The 18,021-nt window shown below is 42.6% G+C and overlaps 1 protein-coding gene across 1 annotated transcript in view; it reads right to left on the reverse strand.

Moving 5' to 3' along the window:
* LOC126320748 (venom carboxylesterase-6-like) overlaps positions 1–18,021 on the reverse strand; it is a 77,851-nt gene that overhangs the window by 56,421 nt on the left and 3,409 nt on the right. The window contains exon 2 of the mRNA XM_049994098.1: positions 17,726–17,863. Within this exon, the coding sequence (XP_049850055.1) occupies positions 17,726–17,863 (138 nt within the window). The remainder of the gene's footprint in view (positions 1–17,725; positions 17,864–18,021) is intronic.

Here is an 18,021-nt window from a genome sequence, read left to right on the forward strand (position 1 = left end):
AGGCCCTAATCTTGCCAGGTAAAATAAATGCATAAATAAATAAATAAATAAATAAATAAATTATATTGAGGTGCCACTTCGCATTCACCACTGAGTTGCGCTGAATTTTCTTCATGAAAAGAATATCGGTACCTACTGAAATAACTAAATTATGTCTGTTTTTGTGATTTATGATTTTATTACGTGATTGTTTCCGTTCGTCCATGGGCTCTTCAAACACTCCTGGAAATTGAAATAGAACACCGTGAATTCATTGTCCCGGGAAGGGGAAACTTTATTGACACTTTCCTGTGGTCAGATACATCACATGATCACACTGACAGAACCACAGGCACATCGACACAGGCAACAGAGCATGCACAATGTCGGTACTAGTACAGTGTATATCCACCTTTCGCAGCAATGCAGGCTGCTATTCTCCCATGGAGACGATCGTAGAGATGCTGGATGCAATCCTGTGGAACGGCTTGCCATGCCATTTCCACCTGGCGCATCAGTTGGACCAGCGTTCGTGCTGGACGTGCAGACCGCGTGAGACGACGCTTCATCCAGTCCCAAACATGCTCAATGGGGAACAGATCCGGAGATCTTGCTGGCCAGGGTAGTTGACTTACACCTTCTAGAGTACGTTGGGTGGATCGGGATACATGCGGACGTGCATTGTCCTGTTGGAACAGCAAGTTCCCTTGCCGGTCTAGGAATGGTAGAACGATGGGTTCGATGACGGTTTGGATGTACCGTGCACTATTCAGTGTCCCCTCGACGATCACCAGAGGTGTACGGCCAGTGTAGGAGATCGCTCCCCATGATGCCGGGTGTTGGCCCTGTGTGCCTCGGTCGTATGCACTCCTGATTGTGGCGCTCACCTGCACGGCGCCAAACACGCATACGACCATCATTGGTACCAAGGCAGAAGCGACTCTCATCGCTGAAGACGACACATCTCCATTCGTCCCTCCATTCACGCCTGTCGCGACACCACTGGAGGCGGGCTGCACGATGTTCGGGCGTGAGCGGAAGACGGCCAAACGGTGTGCGGGACCGTAGCCCAGCTTCATGGAGACGGTTGCGAATGGTCCTCGTCGATACCCCAGGAGCAACAGTGTCCCTAATTTGCTGGGAAGTAGCGGTGCGGTCCCCTACGGCACTGCGTAAGATCCTACGGTCTTGGCGTGCATCCGTGCGTCGCTGCGGTCCGGTCCCAGGTCGACGGGCACGTGCACCTTCCGCCGACCACTTGCGACAACATCGATGTACTGTGGAGACCTCACGCCCCACGTGTTGAGCAATTCGGCGGTACGACCACCCGGCCTCCCGCATGCCCACTATACGCCCTCGCTCAAAGTCCGTCAACTGCACATACGGTTCACGTCCACGCTGTCGCGGCATGCTACCAGTGTTAAAGACTGCGATGGAGCTCCGTATGCCACGGCAAACTGGCTGACACTGACGGCGGCGGTGCACAAATGCAGCGCAGCTAGCGCCATTCGACGGCCAACACCGCGGTTGCTGGTGTGTCCGCTGTGCCGTGCGTGTGATTATTGCTTGTACAGCCCTCTCGCAGTGTCCGGAGCAAGTATGGTGGGTCTGACACACCGGTGTCAATGTGTTCTTTTTTCCATTTCCAGGAGTGTATTATGCTGGAGCGAGCTATAGCATTGTGTAATCGATTGCGACAGTGCGCTACAAGAGGCCTGCGTTTCTATCGTTCCAATGGCAACATAGAGACCTTTACCATCCATCACAGTGATCTCGACCTACGATCGATACGGATATTCGGATTGCCGTTCGAACTACCTGCCGACGTCGTCACTGCGGCGGTCCGACTCCACGGCAACGTTCTGGTACATATTGCCGAGCGATAGGTACAATTCCGAACTATCCTGTCTTAAGTGGCATCAGGCAGGTTCGATCGATCTGCAGAGTCACGTGCCCTCCTACCTTCGTATCGGAGGCTGCCATGCCACCATAATAAATGGTCAGCCCGCAGCTGTCCTGATTGCGGAAAGGACGGTCATTTGCAGCCTCAATGCGTCCGACAACGTGCCGCGCAGCTCCCGTTGTCAGAAGTGTGATCTTGCGGCGCCGGCCGCGGTCGTCTCGCAGTTCTAGGCGCTTCAGTCCGGAACCGCGCGACTGCTGCGGTAGCAGGTTCGAATCCTTCCTCGGGCATGGATGTGTGTGATGTCCTTAGGTTAGTTAGGTTTAAGTAGTTCTAAGTTCTAGGGGACTGATATCTCAGATGTTAAGTCCCATAGTGCACAGAGCCATTTGAACCTAGTCGACGCTCCTCCTTGCTCTCGTCCGACACTGAGGAACACGCGCGACAACGACGCTCGCTCCGTTGACGCAAACGTCGTGTCCGTTTTCCTACGGTCCTCACGAACTCTTGTCCAAGATGATGGAGAAGCCGCCCAACCAGCAGACAGTCCTGTACAGATGTCGGCGGACCAACACGGTTTGAAGAACGGCAACCAGTGGAGGCCGCCAGAAACAAACTACCGACTGGTGCACAGCTTGAGACGACCATCTTCCTACCAACGTCTCATGACTTTGGATAGACCTTCGGCACAGAAGCGTGGGGTGACGGAAGTGGAAGACGTAGTTGATGGACGGCGGCCAGCGGGACAGGCCCACCTTACATTCGCTGCCCCACAGCACCCCCAGCGATGGTAGATGTGCATCCACCACTGATAGCACAGGTAATACACATCAATATCGTCGACACCACCAAAGTTGCAGCTCCTCATTGATATGCTTCGGCCCTCTGACGTTGACGTCACTCTTCTTCACGAATTTCATATTGCTACGCTACCACCAGTTTGTGGCTATGACTTGTACACGTCTGTATGGGTGTGAAGTGGTCTTTTACATATGAAAAGGGATCCCAGTCATGGACATGACGCTCTTCCTTTCCAGCCACGGCAAGGCTGTAACCATCTTCGAAATGGGTGTCGCCAATAGCTACGCCCTGTCTGGCTCCACGAGTCGTCGGTAGCAGACCACGTTCTTCACAGACAACATCGCCCTCCTGTTTTCTGGACGCTATGATTGCCTCGTTGTGGGCAGCGATTTCAAATGCGTCCTCCAGGATCAGACGTCTGGTTGTAAGTCATACCCTACACTGGATACCTTGTTCGATGACTTTCATCTCGTTGACGTTTAGGAGAAGTTTCAACGCGCAAAGATGTGGGATACGGAGGAACTAGGGAGTGAATCGATAAGCTTAAAGTTCTCTGAGGCTACAAATATTGCGATAATAAACAGATAAGTGGGCAGTTCAGTTGAAGAGGAATGGACATCTTTAAAAAGCACAATCACAGAAGTTGGAGAGAAAAACTTTGTTGCAAGGTAGGTAATTATGAAGAAATACTTGACTTTATCAGCGAAAGAAGGAAGTACAAAAATGTTCGTGGAAAATCAGGAATACAAAAATAAAAGTCAACTAGGAATGAAATGAAACTAACGCCTGCTTACATTAAAAGTGCGAAGAAATCGAAAAAGAAATGACTGTCGGAAAAACTGACTCAGCGTATAGAAAATCGAAACAACGTTTGCTGAAATTAAAAGCAAAGGTAGCTACATTAAGAGTGCAAATGGAATTCCACTATTAAATGCAGAGCAGAGGGCGGATAGGCAAAAAGAGTACATTGAGGGCGTCATCTAAGAGGGGAAGGACTTATTCCATTACGTGATAGAAGAAAAAACAGGAGTCAATAGGGAAGAGGTAGGGCATTAAGCATCAGTATCAGAATGTAGATGAGCTGTGGAAAGCTTAAAATCAGTTAAGGCAAAAGGGATAGATAACACTCCATCGGAATGTTTAAAATCATTCCGGGAAGTGGCAACTAAATGGTTATTCATGTTGGTGCGTAGAATCTATGAAACCGGCGGTATACCATCTGACTTTCGAGAGAAACATTATTCACACAATTCCGAAATTGTAAGAGCCGACAATTTCGAGATTTGTCGCACAATCAGCAAACATCTCATGCAGCCAAGTTTCTTATGAGAATAGCATACAGAAGAATGGAAAAGACAACTGAATACTAGGTGTAGAACTATGAAACCGGAATTTCCCTGTAGATGATGCTAGCCGTCAGTGTAGGGCCCGTGAGATCGCGTCTGCCTGCGGCATCTGCTTCCTGTAACGGCTACGACGAATGTCAGCATACAGTAACCCACGATCTGTGCATCGGTATCTGTTTCAAACCCGTAAACATGTCGGGTTTTGGGCCTACGAACTACGATCTGCGAACAGCATTGGCTTTCTGTTATCATTTGAAGAAACTGCTGCGGAATCGCATCGAATGCCTGTAGAAGCTTTCGGCGAACATGCTCTTTGGAAAACACAATGTTTCGAGTGGTTCAGAAATTTAAAAATGGTGATTTGGACGTGAGAAACCACAGAAAAAGTTCGAAGACAAGGAATTGCAGACCTTATTGGATAAATATTGTACTCAAACTCAACAAGAACTCGCGGAATAATTGAATGTGATGCAGAAACCCGTTTCTCTTATATTGAAAGCTATAGGAGAGGTGCAGAAGGAGGGAAAATGTATTCTGCATGAACTGAATGAAAGACAGCAAGCGAATCGAAAGACCACTTGTGAATTGCTGTTCGCCAGATACAAAATAAATTCGTTTCCCCATCGAATAATGACAGGCGATGAAAAATGAATATATTTTTAGAATCCTAAGCGTCATAGATCGTGGAGGAATCCAGATAAACCACCGACATCGACTGCAATATCAAATCAATTTGCAAAGAAGACAATCTTTGTTTTTGGTGGAATCAGAAGGGAGTCAACTATTATGAACTGCTAAAACCTGGTGAAACCGTTAAAATTGATACCTACCAACAGCAAAAGAACGATTTGAATCGAGATTACTTGAAAAACGACCGCAATACGGAAAAAAGCAACACAAAGTCATATTTCTCCGTGATATAAAGTCTCATCACACACATCAAAACGGCTGAGGGAAACGATCGAGGCGTTCAGCTGGGAAACACTTGGGGGCATGCGGCTTCTTCTCCAGGCTTCGCTCCGTCCGGTTGTCATCATCTATTTGTTGGGATAGTCTCTCGCTGAACAACGCTTCAGTTCGTATGAAAATGGCTCGCTGAATGGTTCGCTTCGAAAGAGGAACTGTTTTTTTTTTTGTCACATTCATAGCCTGGTGAAGAGGTGGGAGAGTGGTAGAAATGTATAAATAGCAATGGAGATTGTTTTGAATAAAATATTGTTTGTCAGTTTCAAACAACAGGAGTGTAATTATGGCAACCAAATTCCAATTTTATACTTCTACACTTGGTATGAGTTAGATGGCGGACGGAGAAAGGAGGACATAAAAAGCAGACTAGAACTGACGAAAAGGGCATTCCTGACCAAGAGAAGTGCGCCAGTATCAAAGAATGAAAGACCAAGAACGAAGTGCAGAGATTAGAAAGGACGTAAAAAAGGATGTAGTCTTTCTCCTCTACTGTTCAAGCTGTACGTCGAAGAAGCAATGACCGAAATAAAAGAAAGTTTCAAAATTGGGGTTAAATTGTAGGTGAAAGGTTACCAACGTTAAGATTAGCTGTTGACATTGCTATCCTCAGTGGCAGTGAAAAATAATTACAAAATCTTTTGAACGGTTCAAATGGCTCTGAGCACTATGGGACTTAACATCTATGGTCATCTGTCCCCTAGAACTTAGAACTACTTAAACCTAACTAACCTAAGGACACCACACAGCACCCAGTCATCACGAGGCAGACAAAATACCTGACGCCGCCGGAATCGAACCCAGGCGTTGGAAGCGAGAACGCTACCGCACGACCACGAGCTGCGGACTGTTGAATGGAATGAAGAGTCTAATGAGTTCAGAATATCGATTGAGACTAAACTGAAGAAGGACGAAATTAGAGAGAAATAGGAGAAATAAGAACAGCGAGGAACTTAACATCATGATTTGTTATCGGCAGGTGTATAGAGTTAAGGAATACTGCTAACTGGGCAGCAAAATAACCCTTGACGGACGGAGCAAAGAAAACATAAAAAGCAGACTAACATAGGCAAGAAGGGTATTTCTGGCCAATGGAAGTCTGCTATTATCAAACATATGTCTTAATTTTAGGAAGAAATTTATGAAATGTACGTTTGGAGCACAGCAGTGTATGCTAGTGAGACACGGGCTGTGGGAAAAACGGAACACAAGAGAATCGGGGCATTTGATATGTGGTGGTGCAGAAGAATGTTGAAAATTAGGTGGACTGTTATGGTACGAAATGAGGAGTTTCTCCTTAGTATCGGCGACGAAAGGAATATATGGAAAACATCGACAAGAAGAACGAAGAGGATGGTAGGACATCTGTTAAGACATCGGGAATGATTTCCATGGCAGTAGAGGGAGCTGTAGAGGGTAAAAACTGTAGAGGAAGACAGAGATTGGAATACATCCAGCAAATAATTGAGGACGTAGGATGCAAGCGTTGCCGGCCGTGGTGGCCAAGCGGTCCTAGGCGCTACAGTCTGGAACCGCGCCACCGCTACGGTATCAGGTTCGAATCGTGCCTCGGGCATGGATGTGTGTGATGTCCTTAGGTTAGTTAGGTTTAAGTCGTTCTAAGCTCTATGGGACTGATGACCTCAGATGTTAAGTCCCATAGTGCTCAGAGCCATTTGATTTGAGCCATGCAAGTGTTACTCTGAGATGAAATGTTCGGCACAGGAGATGAATTCATGGTGGACCCCCTCAAAGCAGTCAGGAGACTGCTGACTCAAAAAATAATAATAACCAGTAGAAAACAGTTAATTTCCAGAAGCCCCGTCTCCTCATGACTTCCCTGTGAAATTAACTTGGTGCGAGTGGTCCTTATGGCAATATGCAACGAATGCCAACTCTTCATCTTTCATACTATACAAGAATATACCCAGTGTCTGAGCAACAGGAAATGGGTAAATATCAGTGAGGGTGAATTTGACTACCGACGGTCGCTTAAGAGAACAGTCAGAGTTCCAAGAAATGGCGGAGTGTCAGACAATCTGAAAGATGGCTTCTTACAGCCCTTTAAAGTTCTATAATAATTCACAGTCAGGTATTAAAGCAAATCTGAATACATCTGATATCTCAAAAAAACAAGGGGTTTCTAATGACACATCAATAATTTCATTGTCATTGATGCTGCAGAAGTTAACGTTTTACAGTGACTAAACATTCGCACAATGAACCTGAACCAATAACTTTTAAGTGCTTCATGTGATTCCAACAAATATATCTCAGGCAATAGACTTGCACAATATCTGTCTTCCGCGAAGACCACTCATCTGTATCTGTGTTATTTGTTAACTTATGAAGTCTTTTATATATTTTTATAATGCAAATAATTGTCAGAACATCGTAAACACAGCAAATGAATGCAGCATAAATACTTCATACTTTCTCATACTTGTGTACTCATTTAATTACTACTATTTTCTAGGAATATATTTAATTATTGATTACAATTGCTAATATAAAAATATGGTCTACATCTTTATCGATACTCTGCAAACCACACTTTGCTCATACAAAATAATGGTCTACGACTGCATCTACATCTGCATGGATGCTCTGCTAATCACTCTTAAGTGGCTGGCAGAGGTTTCATCAAACGATCACCACAGTAATTCTCTAGTATTCCACTCTCAAACAGCACGCAGAGAAAACGAACAGCTGTTTCTTTCCGTGCGAAGTCTCGTTTCCCTTACTATAGTATGATGATCATTTCTACCTATGTAGATCGTCATCAACAAAATATTTTCGCATTTGGAGGAGACAGTTGTTGATTGAAACTTCTTGAGAAGATCCCGCCGCAACGGAAAACGCCTTTGTGTTAACGACGCCCACCCCAACTCCTGTATCATGTCTGTGACACTCTCTCCTCTATTTCTCGACGATACAGAACGTGCTCCTCTTCTTTGAATTTTTTCAGTGTACTCCATTAATCCTACCTGGTGAAGACCCCACACCGCGCAACAGTACTACAAAAAGAGGACGGACAGGCGTAGTGCTGACAGTGTCTTTAGTAGATCTGTTGCATCTTCTAAGTGTTCTACCAATAAAACACAGTCTTTGGTTCGCCTTCCCCACAACATTTTCTATGTGTTCGTTCCATTTCAAGTTGTTCGTAATTGTAATCCCTAAGTATCAAGTTCAGTTTATGGCCTTTAGATTTGACTGATTTATCGGGAAACCGAAGTTTAACGGATTCATTTTAACGCTCATGTGAATGACCTCACACATTATTTAGGTTCAATTGCCAACTTTCGCACAATACATATATCTTTTCTAAATCTTTTTTGTAATTTGTTTTGATCTGATGGCTTCATTAGAAGATAAACGACAGCATCATCTGCAAACAACCTAAGACAACTGCTCAGATTGTCTCCTATATCGTTTATGTAGATAATAAACGGAAACTACCTAGGTGAACGCCAGAATTCAGTTCTGTTTTACTTGATGACTTCCCGTCAGTTACTACGAACTGACAGGGCATCACGAATCCAGTCACGTAACAGAAACGATATTCCATGAGCACGCAATTTGATTAAAGGCCGCTCGTCAGGTACAGTGTCAAAAACCTTCTGGAAATCTAGAAATACGAAGTTAGTTTGAAATCCCTTGTCACCAGCGCTCAACACTTAGTGTGAGAAAAGGGGAAATTGAGTTTCACAAGAGCAATGTTTTCTAAATTCGTAAATCCGTGTAGACTATCTGTCCATAGACAGTTCTGTTCGATGTGGTTCATATTGTTCGAACACAATATATGGTCCAAAATTCTGCTGCATATCGACGTTAATGTTATGAGCCTGTAACCTACTGCATTACCTCTACTAACTTTCTTGAACACTGGTTTGACTTATGCAACTTTCCAGTCTTTTTAGGTACTGATCTTTCGTCGAGCGAGCGGTTGTATATGATTGTTAAATACGGAGTGACTATATGAGCATGATCTGAGAGGAACCTAACTGGTATACTGTCTGGCCCAGAAGACTTGCTTGTATTAAGTGTTTAATTTGCTTCACTACTTCGAGGATATCTACTTCTAAGTCACTCATGTTGGCAGCTGTTCTTGATTCTTCATTGCTGAAGGAATTTCGGAAGGCTTTGTTCCCAGTGAAGATACGGACTGTATGTTTGCCGATAGCATATTTTAGATACGACCACAATCAAAGTTTCGTTGTGGAAACTCGCATTGAAGTCCGCACTTAATTTTGTGCTTCTGTAAAAGATGACCAATCCTAGGGATTTTGGGTTCTTTTAAATTTGGCATTCTTTCTTCGTTGTCTCTGCAACAGTCTTTTGACCAGTTTGGAGTGTACCAAGTGAGGTCAGCTCCGTTTCTTAATTATTTGGTATAAATCTCTCAATTTCTATCGATACTATTTCTTTGAAGCTAAACCACATCTGGTTTACACATGCATTGATAATTTTGAAGGACTGGAGATTGTCTCTCAGGAAAGCGTCAAGCGAGTTTCCATCAGATTTTTGGAATAGGTGTATTTTTCGTTTATTTTTGGAGGAGTTGGGAGTATCGTCATTCAGTCCACTATGACAAACCTGTGTTCACTAAACCCTCTATCCGTTTTGATACTTGTTATTAGCTCGGGATTATTTGTTGCTAGGATGTCAAGTGTGTTTTCACAACCATTTATTAATCGAGTGGGCTCAGGAACTAATTGCGCGGATGAATTTTCCGAGAATACGTTTAGCATAATTTCGGATGATGTTTTAAACGTATCTCCCGATTTAAACATGTATTTTCGCCAACTTATCGAGAGTAAATTGAAGTCACCACCGACTATAATTATACGAGTTGGTAACGTATTTGGAATTAGACTCAAGTTTTCTTTTGAACCTTTCAGCAACTGCATCACTTGAGTAGGGAGGTCGGTGAAACGATCTAGTTATTACACTACTGGCCATTAAAATTGCTACACCAGGAAGAAATGAAGATGATAAAAGAGTATTCATTGGACAAATATATTATACTGGAACTGACATGTGATTACACTTTCACGCAATTTGGGTGCATAGATCCTGAGACATCAGTACCCAAAACAACCACCTCTGGCCGTAATAACGGCCTTAATACGCCTGGGCATTAAGTTAAACAGAGCTTGGATGGCGACCACAGGTACAGCTGACCATGCTCCTTTAAGACGATTTCACAGTTCATGAAGAGTAGTGACTGGCGTATTGTTACGAGTATCCCGAAAGGCCCGTACAGAACCTGTAACATGCGGTGGTCCATTATCCTGCTGAAATGTAGGGTTTCGCAGGGATCGAATGAAGGGTAGGGACACGGGTCGTAACACGTCTGAAATGTAACGTCCACTGTTCAAAGTGCCGTCAATGTGAACAAGAGGTGACTGAGACGTGTAACCAATGGGACCCCATACCATCACGCCGGGTGATACTCCTGTGTGGCAATGACGAATACACGCTTCCAATGTGCGTTCACCGCGATGCCGCCAAACACGGATGCGACCATCATGATGCTGTAAACAGAACCTGGATTCATCCGAAAAAATGACGTTTTGCCATTCGTGCACCCAGGTTCGTCGTTGAGTACACCACCGCAGGCAGTCCTGCCGGTGATGCTGCGTCAAGGGTAACTGCATTCATGGTCTCCGAGCTGATAGTCCATGCTGTTGCATACGTCGTCGAACTGTTCGTGCATATGGTTGTTGTCTTGCAAACGTCCCCATCTGTTGACTCAGGGATCGAGACGTGGCTGCACGATCCGTTACAGCCATACGGATAAGATGCCTGTCATCTCGACTGCTAGTGATACGAGGCCCTTGGGATCGAGCACGGCGTTCCGTGTTACCCTCCTGAACCCACCGATTCAATATTCTGCTATCAGTCATTGGATCTCGACCAACGCGAGCAGCAATGTCAAGATACGATGAACCGCAATCGCATTAGGCTACAATCCGACCTTTCTCAAAGTCGTAAACGTGATGGTACTCATAGAAATGCTCCTTACACGCGGCATCGCAAGAACGTTTGACCAGGCAACGCTGGTCAACTGCTGTTTGTGTATGAGAACTCGGCTGGAAACTTTTCTCATGTCAGTACGTTGTAGGTGTCTCCACCGGCGGCAACATTGTTTGAATGCTCTGAAAAGCTAATCGTTTGCATATCACAGCATCTTCTTCTTGTAGGTTAAATTTCGCGTCTGTAGCACATCATCTTCGTGGTGTAGCAATTTTAATGGACAGTAGTGTATTTTATTCCGGTTGCCAAGGATGGCCTCTACCCATATTACCTCACAAGAACTATCTACTTCAATTTCGCTACAAGATAAACTACTTCCAAAAGCAACAAACACGCCTCCGTCAACTGTGTTTAGCGCGTCCTTTCGGTACACAGTTAGGTCGTTCGCAAAAATTCCAGCTGAACTTATCTCCGGCTTTAGCCAGCTTTCAGTGCGTCAAACGTTTTGAGCATCAGTGCTTTCTATCAGCGCTTGCAGCTCTGGGACTTTTCTAACACAGCTACGACAATGTACAACTGCTGTAGCTAGATCTATGTTTTTCCAGTGTTCGACCTGCTCCATTTGAGACTGGAGCCCTTCTTGTGGTTCCCCGAGACCCTCTAACCAACCCTCCGCGCCAGACAGCCTCTTGTACCCGCGTGTATTAGACTCCTGACATATTTAGCAGTAATTTAAGAAGTGGTCAATCGCATGTGTTAGCTGACAGCATTATTTAAAAGAGACCCTAAAGACACTTCTGTCAAGCAAGCATAAAAAATTGTTTAAACGATATTTAGCGTCAATCTTTTGTCATTTAAGATGAGCGCCCTTATACAAGAATACTGGCTTATTTATTTATAAATAAATCTTTATTTATACTTATTGTGCATGGCGTGGGTGTGACCGATTGTTTAAAACATTTCTCTATTTAAAACCTGTTGTAAGATATTAGTTTAGTGTGGGAAGTGATTAAGCTGCGTTGAGTCATGTCCCTAGAACGTAAGAACCTGTATTTTTTGTGACAATGGCCTTCAGCCAATGTAAAAGCAGTCAATAGCAGAGCACTATGGGATCAATTGGAGACAGACTTTTTGAGTGAAGAATTCAAGGGAGCGATTGTGGACACTTTGATGTTTGTTCTGAAAGAAGGCAGGCCTTCCTGTGGTATCATGTGGTATATGATTGTGTAAGTGATAGATTCTGGGCGGTGAATGGCTGCTACAAGACTTTAACTTTCTGGCCACTTTACGTTTAGATCTTGAAGAAGACACTTTAGGTTGAGGTCTGGCGAAAGGCAGACCTCTTTGTGGGCAATCTGATATGTAGTAGCGACAGTGATAGATTCTCAGCACTGAACGGCCATCACGATATTCCAAATTTTTCCGATTGCTTTACGTAACTGAGGATAGACAAAGTATCCATTCCCACTCGTTATCTCGCTTTTGATAATTTGTAAGTCGACATGCTTAACTCTGAACTGTTTTGAGTAGTAAATATTTCGTGTAATGTGATCGCGAAGTGGACTTCATTTCTGCGAATCTTTGATAACTATTTAGTATAGGGATTTTACTACCATTCTCGCAACGGTCTCAATGCAACTTTACTGCATTTTATAAGGTTATTTTCTGTTTGTATTTTATATGAGTATCGTAGGACCACTTTCCGTTTATTGGAGATATCCTTTCGTGAATGAATGTTATTCAATGTAATTCTCTGTCGTTTGCATCAATTACAGACTTCAGAACAGAAAACTTTTTATTAAATTATTCTTTTATCTTTTATATTTCTGTGTTTTATTAAAAAGTAATTCTAGACAATAGATAAACTGTTTGATTTCAGGATGACACATACATATTATGATTTACAACGAGTTAGCTGCTTCATATGAAAGCAGACATGCATGGCTCGACCGTATGAATACGAGTACATCGGCCTATTCTTTTTTAAACAGATCTGTGCATAGCCCAAGTACCTAAAGTACGAGCAACATCAAGTAAAATCGCAATTGGTTTGCTCGTATGGATTTCTGATTAGAGAGCTACTACTCAGCAGCAGGTAATAGTTAGGTCCAGTCGTAACTCGTACTTCTACCTATTTGACGACGCAAGACGCTCGTTTGGTTTGTGAAGTACTCTCTCTCTCTCCCTCTCTCTCTCTCTCTCCCTCTCTCTCTCTCTCTCCCTCTCTCTCTCTCTCCCTCCCTCTCTCTCCCTCTCTCTCTCTCTCTCTCCCTCTCTCTCTCTCTCTCCCTCTCTCTCTCTCTCTCTCTCCCTCTCTCTCTCTCTCCCTCTCTCTCTCTCCTTTTTTTCAAGTGGCGAGAGGGAACATCAGTTGCTATCACCTGAGCAATACATCACTTAGTTTTAGATCATTTTTGGAAAAGGCTTCTTTCAAATAATGCCTTCCTCAAAGCAGGAGGAACATTGATGCTGATGTGTAGTTTTTTATAAAAATCATATTTTAATTAAAGTTAATCAGTTAAAACATTTGCAAGAATTTTGTCGAGAGAAAACATAATTACAGATTAACATTCCGTACATCAAGAGCCACGATTTGATATTCACGATTACGAAATTCCATTTAATATTTGATACAGTCATTTTTGAAACTCTAAATTCGGAAAAAATTAGCTAAGAACGGTACCAGATTCTATACAGATAGAGATATCTTCTTGCATGAAAAGAACTTCATTCCACACACTGTAAACGTGTTTTAGCGACTTCATTAGAGCGATGTCATTTTTAAAAGGGCTTTACACCTGGAGTAATGCCTTCTTAGTAGTGATCATTTTCGCATGCCGTCTATCGTATACCTAGTGTATCATGTGCTACATTTCGCTTCTCTAGTTCCACTGCCCTATTTCGGAACATGTGTTGTGAGACGTAAAATGGTGCTTAGTATTCAGTTTGAACATACTGACAGTACCAAGAAAAGAACGAAAGGAGAAAGTAATGTTGGTATTTATGAACAGAGTGTTATGAGAACAGTGTGGAAGGCCATGAGTATACTATCCATAAAGGAAAACATGTTGCAATAAGAAGAATTGATGAATGACATAAGACAGTACAGTGCTTTTATAGCTGTATCACAATACATACTGCATCTGAAAACAGAATGACTAAGTAATGTACTATTTGTTTTGCTTCTTTCTGGTTGCCGTGACAAGTCTTTTGAAGAGCTCGCAGAAACTGATTGTATTGATATGCTGCGGTGCTTCCGGGAGTTTAACACAACAAATGAACAGGACGTATTTTTAAAACGTTTTCTTGCAGCAAAACCAGTGCACAGAAGAAGGACGCGTATGGGAGAGAAGTTTACTAGGAAATGGTCATGGACATCTTCCTACAATTTTTTTGTGCCAGTAAACACGGAACGACGTGAAGTGCGCCGTACAGCATTCGTTTCTTTATTTGGCATAACAGTGAAAAGAGAAGCGAGACTTCAGTGATTAATGCTTTAGAAGAAGGATCCACAAGGTAATAAGAACCGTGCTATAACATCTGCACTTGTGAAACTCATTCTTGATTACACAGACTAATGTCCTGTGCAAATGTCACGGTGCTCGTATGTACGAACTGTTTAAGCAAAGCATCACAATTCTGGCATTACATACAAATATTATGCCAAATATTTCATAAAACGTTTTAATTTGTTATTCGGTCCACCACTAACTGGCACAAGCATGAAAGGAAAAGAACTCAAATTAAAAACGAGAAGTCCCAAGCTGAAAGATATTGCTTTGGTAGCTTCTGCGGTAAGTTCTCCAGGAGCATGAAAATTACTGAGAAAGAATGCAAGCATAGTGATTCGCTTAGTGGTATATGCTTTGACATAGAGTAAAATCTGCCACTACCAAAATTGCCTGTGCAGGTCGTGTTTTATATTCGGCAGCTGTGGTTGAATGTATTTTGTATGGATTCTGTAATGCATGTATGCCATGAAGTCACTGCGGAGAATGGAGCAAATGAAGTATGCTCCTTCCTATTTGACTATGTGAAAGAATATGTTCCTGAATACGTCAAAGAAGTACGTTTGTTTTTCGGTGGTTGCGTTGCGCAAAATAAGAATCACTGTATGATTCGAATGTGTGCATCTTAGCCAGACCTGAACGTTTTGATAAAGTGAGAAAGTTTTATTCCTTTTCGTGAACAATCGCACAACATGTGTGACAGGAAAATTTCCATGATAAAAATGGTAACCATGAGAGCTGATAGAGTGTATATTGTTAAAGAATATTAAAAAATGATTGCCAATGCTCCCAAGAATCTTTAAATTCACTATAAAGTTAATTGAAACTGAGAACATCTAGTTTCTTTTTGTAGCAGCTTCTCGAACGAATCGCAATGTACACATGCTCCAAAATGCCAGAAATCTGGGTTTGAGCTATTGTCCTATATATATTTTGAGCATAGTAAATTACAGTCAAGTGTTGTGGATTCTGAATACATAAAAGGATTACAGGAGCATAAATTCGATCTTTTATTTCCGAAAATGTCTATTGTTTTTAATTTTGAAAAGGCTTACAATGGACCAGTGGCTGTTGACAAGAAGAAAATCTAGGACATTTAACGTTTACTCGATTATATTAAGCATGATGATTTGTGAAAATGCCTATACGTAGCACTGCTGCTGTTGTTGATGATGATGGTCAATGAAACCATTTTGTATGTACTTTGATTAGAGTTACTGTGAAAATGCGCGAGTAAAAAGGAACCAATTTAAAACATTACTAAAAACATAACTTGGCCATCTGTATGAATTATGTCCTCAAGAAAAGGACCTTATTTCAATATATTTGATTATTTTTTTCGAAAAGATTGCAGCGCTTAACAATTGCAGTATCGAAAAAATATCCATTTCATTCCGTTCTTTAAACATTGGAAAACCAATCTATTACATTCCATATACTCTCTCGAAGAATGTTTTCCTTAGTCCCTAAAAACGTAAGATTGTGGAGTAAGATCTTTCCAAAAATGACTGTATCATTTAAATTGGTAATATGATGGTAAATTTTCCTTTTATGTTTCCGGTAGTATCATCCCCATGTCAACCTGCTTCAGTCAATATTTCATGAAAATTATTTACTTGCATAAAATACTGACATTCTTTGAGGTACTCTCTTTTTTTATTTTTTCCGCTCATGAATCACTGACAAATATAATTACTTCGTCTTCTGATTCAGATAACACTATAACCAAACCCAAATGTTGTAAGAATCATGTCGTCGTTATGATGTATAGCTCGCCTCACGCTAGAACAATGCCACGAGTCATAGAATAACGGGAGCCGCCTAAGGTGAGCGAGTCTGAGACCTAACGTAGCCTAACCTAACCTATGAGACGCGATGTGAGCCACACATCGTGAAGCTTCATTTCTCTGAAACACTGAGAAAGAACCATGAACCGAATTTAACAATCGTAAGGAGTGATCGAGGAATGATGTGAAAGAAATCACTTGTATTAAAGCTTTGATTAAGTGATAAATTAAGAATGTATACAAATTTATAGAGTAATTGCGTGACAATTGAAATCACTATTCACTGAAGAACCATATCAAGGGTTTCTGTACAGATATAATGTCACTTTCAACTATTTAAGCGTCTGACGAAGATGGTGGACAGTTCACTGCAGAAACCTTGTCTTACTCGGGCACGCCAGAGCATGAGCAGAATTACTGTCGCGCGAAGTGACCTTGTGGCAGATTTCCGCGAAAAAGAACTGGCATGACGTCACCTAACACGATTGTTCGGTCTATCTTTCCGTTGCCCCTGAAAAAATAAAACAGTGAAAATGTTTGTCATCTCCTGCTATTCGGCCATTGTGTTACCATAGGGACACTGTGGAAGGGAGGACTGCCTACGTCACTCCTTCTGGACGGAGACAATAAAAGGAGGACGAATCTTATTTCATTCTTCCTCATTTGCCTCTTTTTGCGCATTTCGTTTCAATTCATGTTAGCCCAGACCCGGGCCACGAATGTTCTGCGGATGTTACTTCATATAGCACAGTTTGGACACCAGCCCTAACAGTTTTGAAATGTTAAGAGTATGTCGAAGCAATCGTAGGCATTAAATTGGTGTGGTTTCTGGTTCTCCGCTCTGGTGCTCCGCTGGGCACTCCTCCAGAAATTGCATACCAGTTTTGGCCACTACGCGTCTACGCAACGTAACACTTTTTTTTAGTCACATCAGTTTTCTGTCCAGTTGGATGCGGCCCTCCACGAATTCGTCTGCTGTGCCGACCTCTTCATCTCACAGTAGTACTTGCAACCTACGACCTCAATTATTTACTGGATGTATTCCAATGTCTGTCTTCTGCAGTTTTTGCTCTCTACAGCTCCCCGTAATACCACGGAAGTCAGACGTTCTATTATCCTGTCCCTTCTACTTGTCAGTATTTTCCACATATCTTTTCTCTCCGGTTCTGCGCAGAACCTTCTCATTCCATACCTTATCAGTCCACCCAATTTTCAACAGTCGTCTGTAGTACCACATCTCAAATGCTTCTATTCTCTTTCGTTACGGTTTTCACTCAGTTCACATTCCACTACCATACAACGCTGTGCTCCAATGGTACATTCTCAAAATTTTCCTCCTCGAATCAAGGCCAATATTTGATACTAGTAGACTTCTCATGGCCAGGTACGGCCTTTTTGCCAGTGCTAATAGGCGTTTTCGGTAGTTAATTAGACAAGGCAGTTAAAGTAATTACTTGCCTGGAATCGAAGATCTCCAACAGGTGCTTCCGCATAAGGTATTCCTTCAAACCTGTATATCGTTTTGCCTGTATATGTTTGCGAAATCAGACCCCTCACAGTGCCTTCTTCTGTGTCTACTGTCACATATTCTTGACCCTGTAAGAAGCAGAAAGAAAAGTAACATTATGTTTACTATAAATGTGCGTAGGACGAAAACAATAACAGGCCCACTTAAGGTATTAATTTGGAGTACTTGGATCAGAAGTGGGTGTCATAACAACACGTGGAAAGGCCGGCTGACCCTGAATAATTAA

Source organism: Schistocerca gregaria, chromosome 2 (assembly GCF_023897955.1).
Source record: "Schistocerca gregaria isolate iqSchGreg1 chromosome 2, iqSchGreg1.2, whole genome shotgun sequence".
Taxonomy (NCBI): Eukaryota; Metazoa; Arthropoda; class Insecta; order Orthoptera; family Acrididae; genus Schistocerca; species Schistocerca gregaria.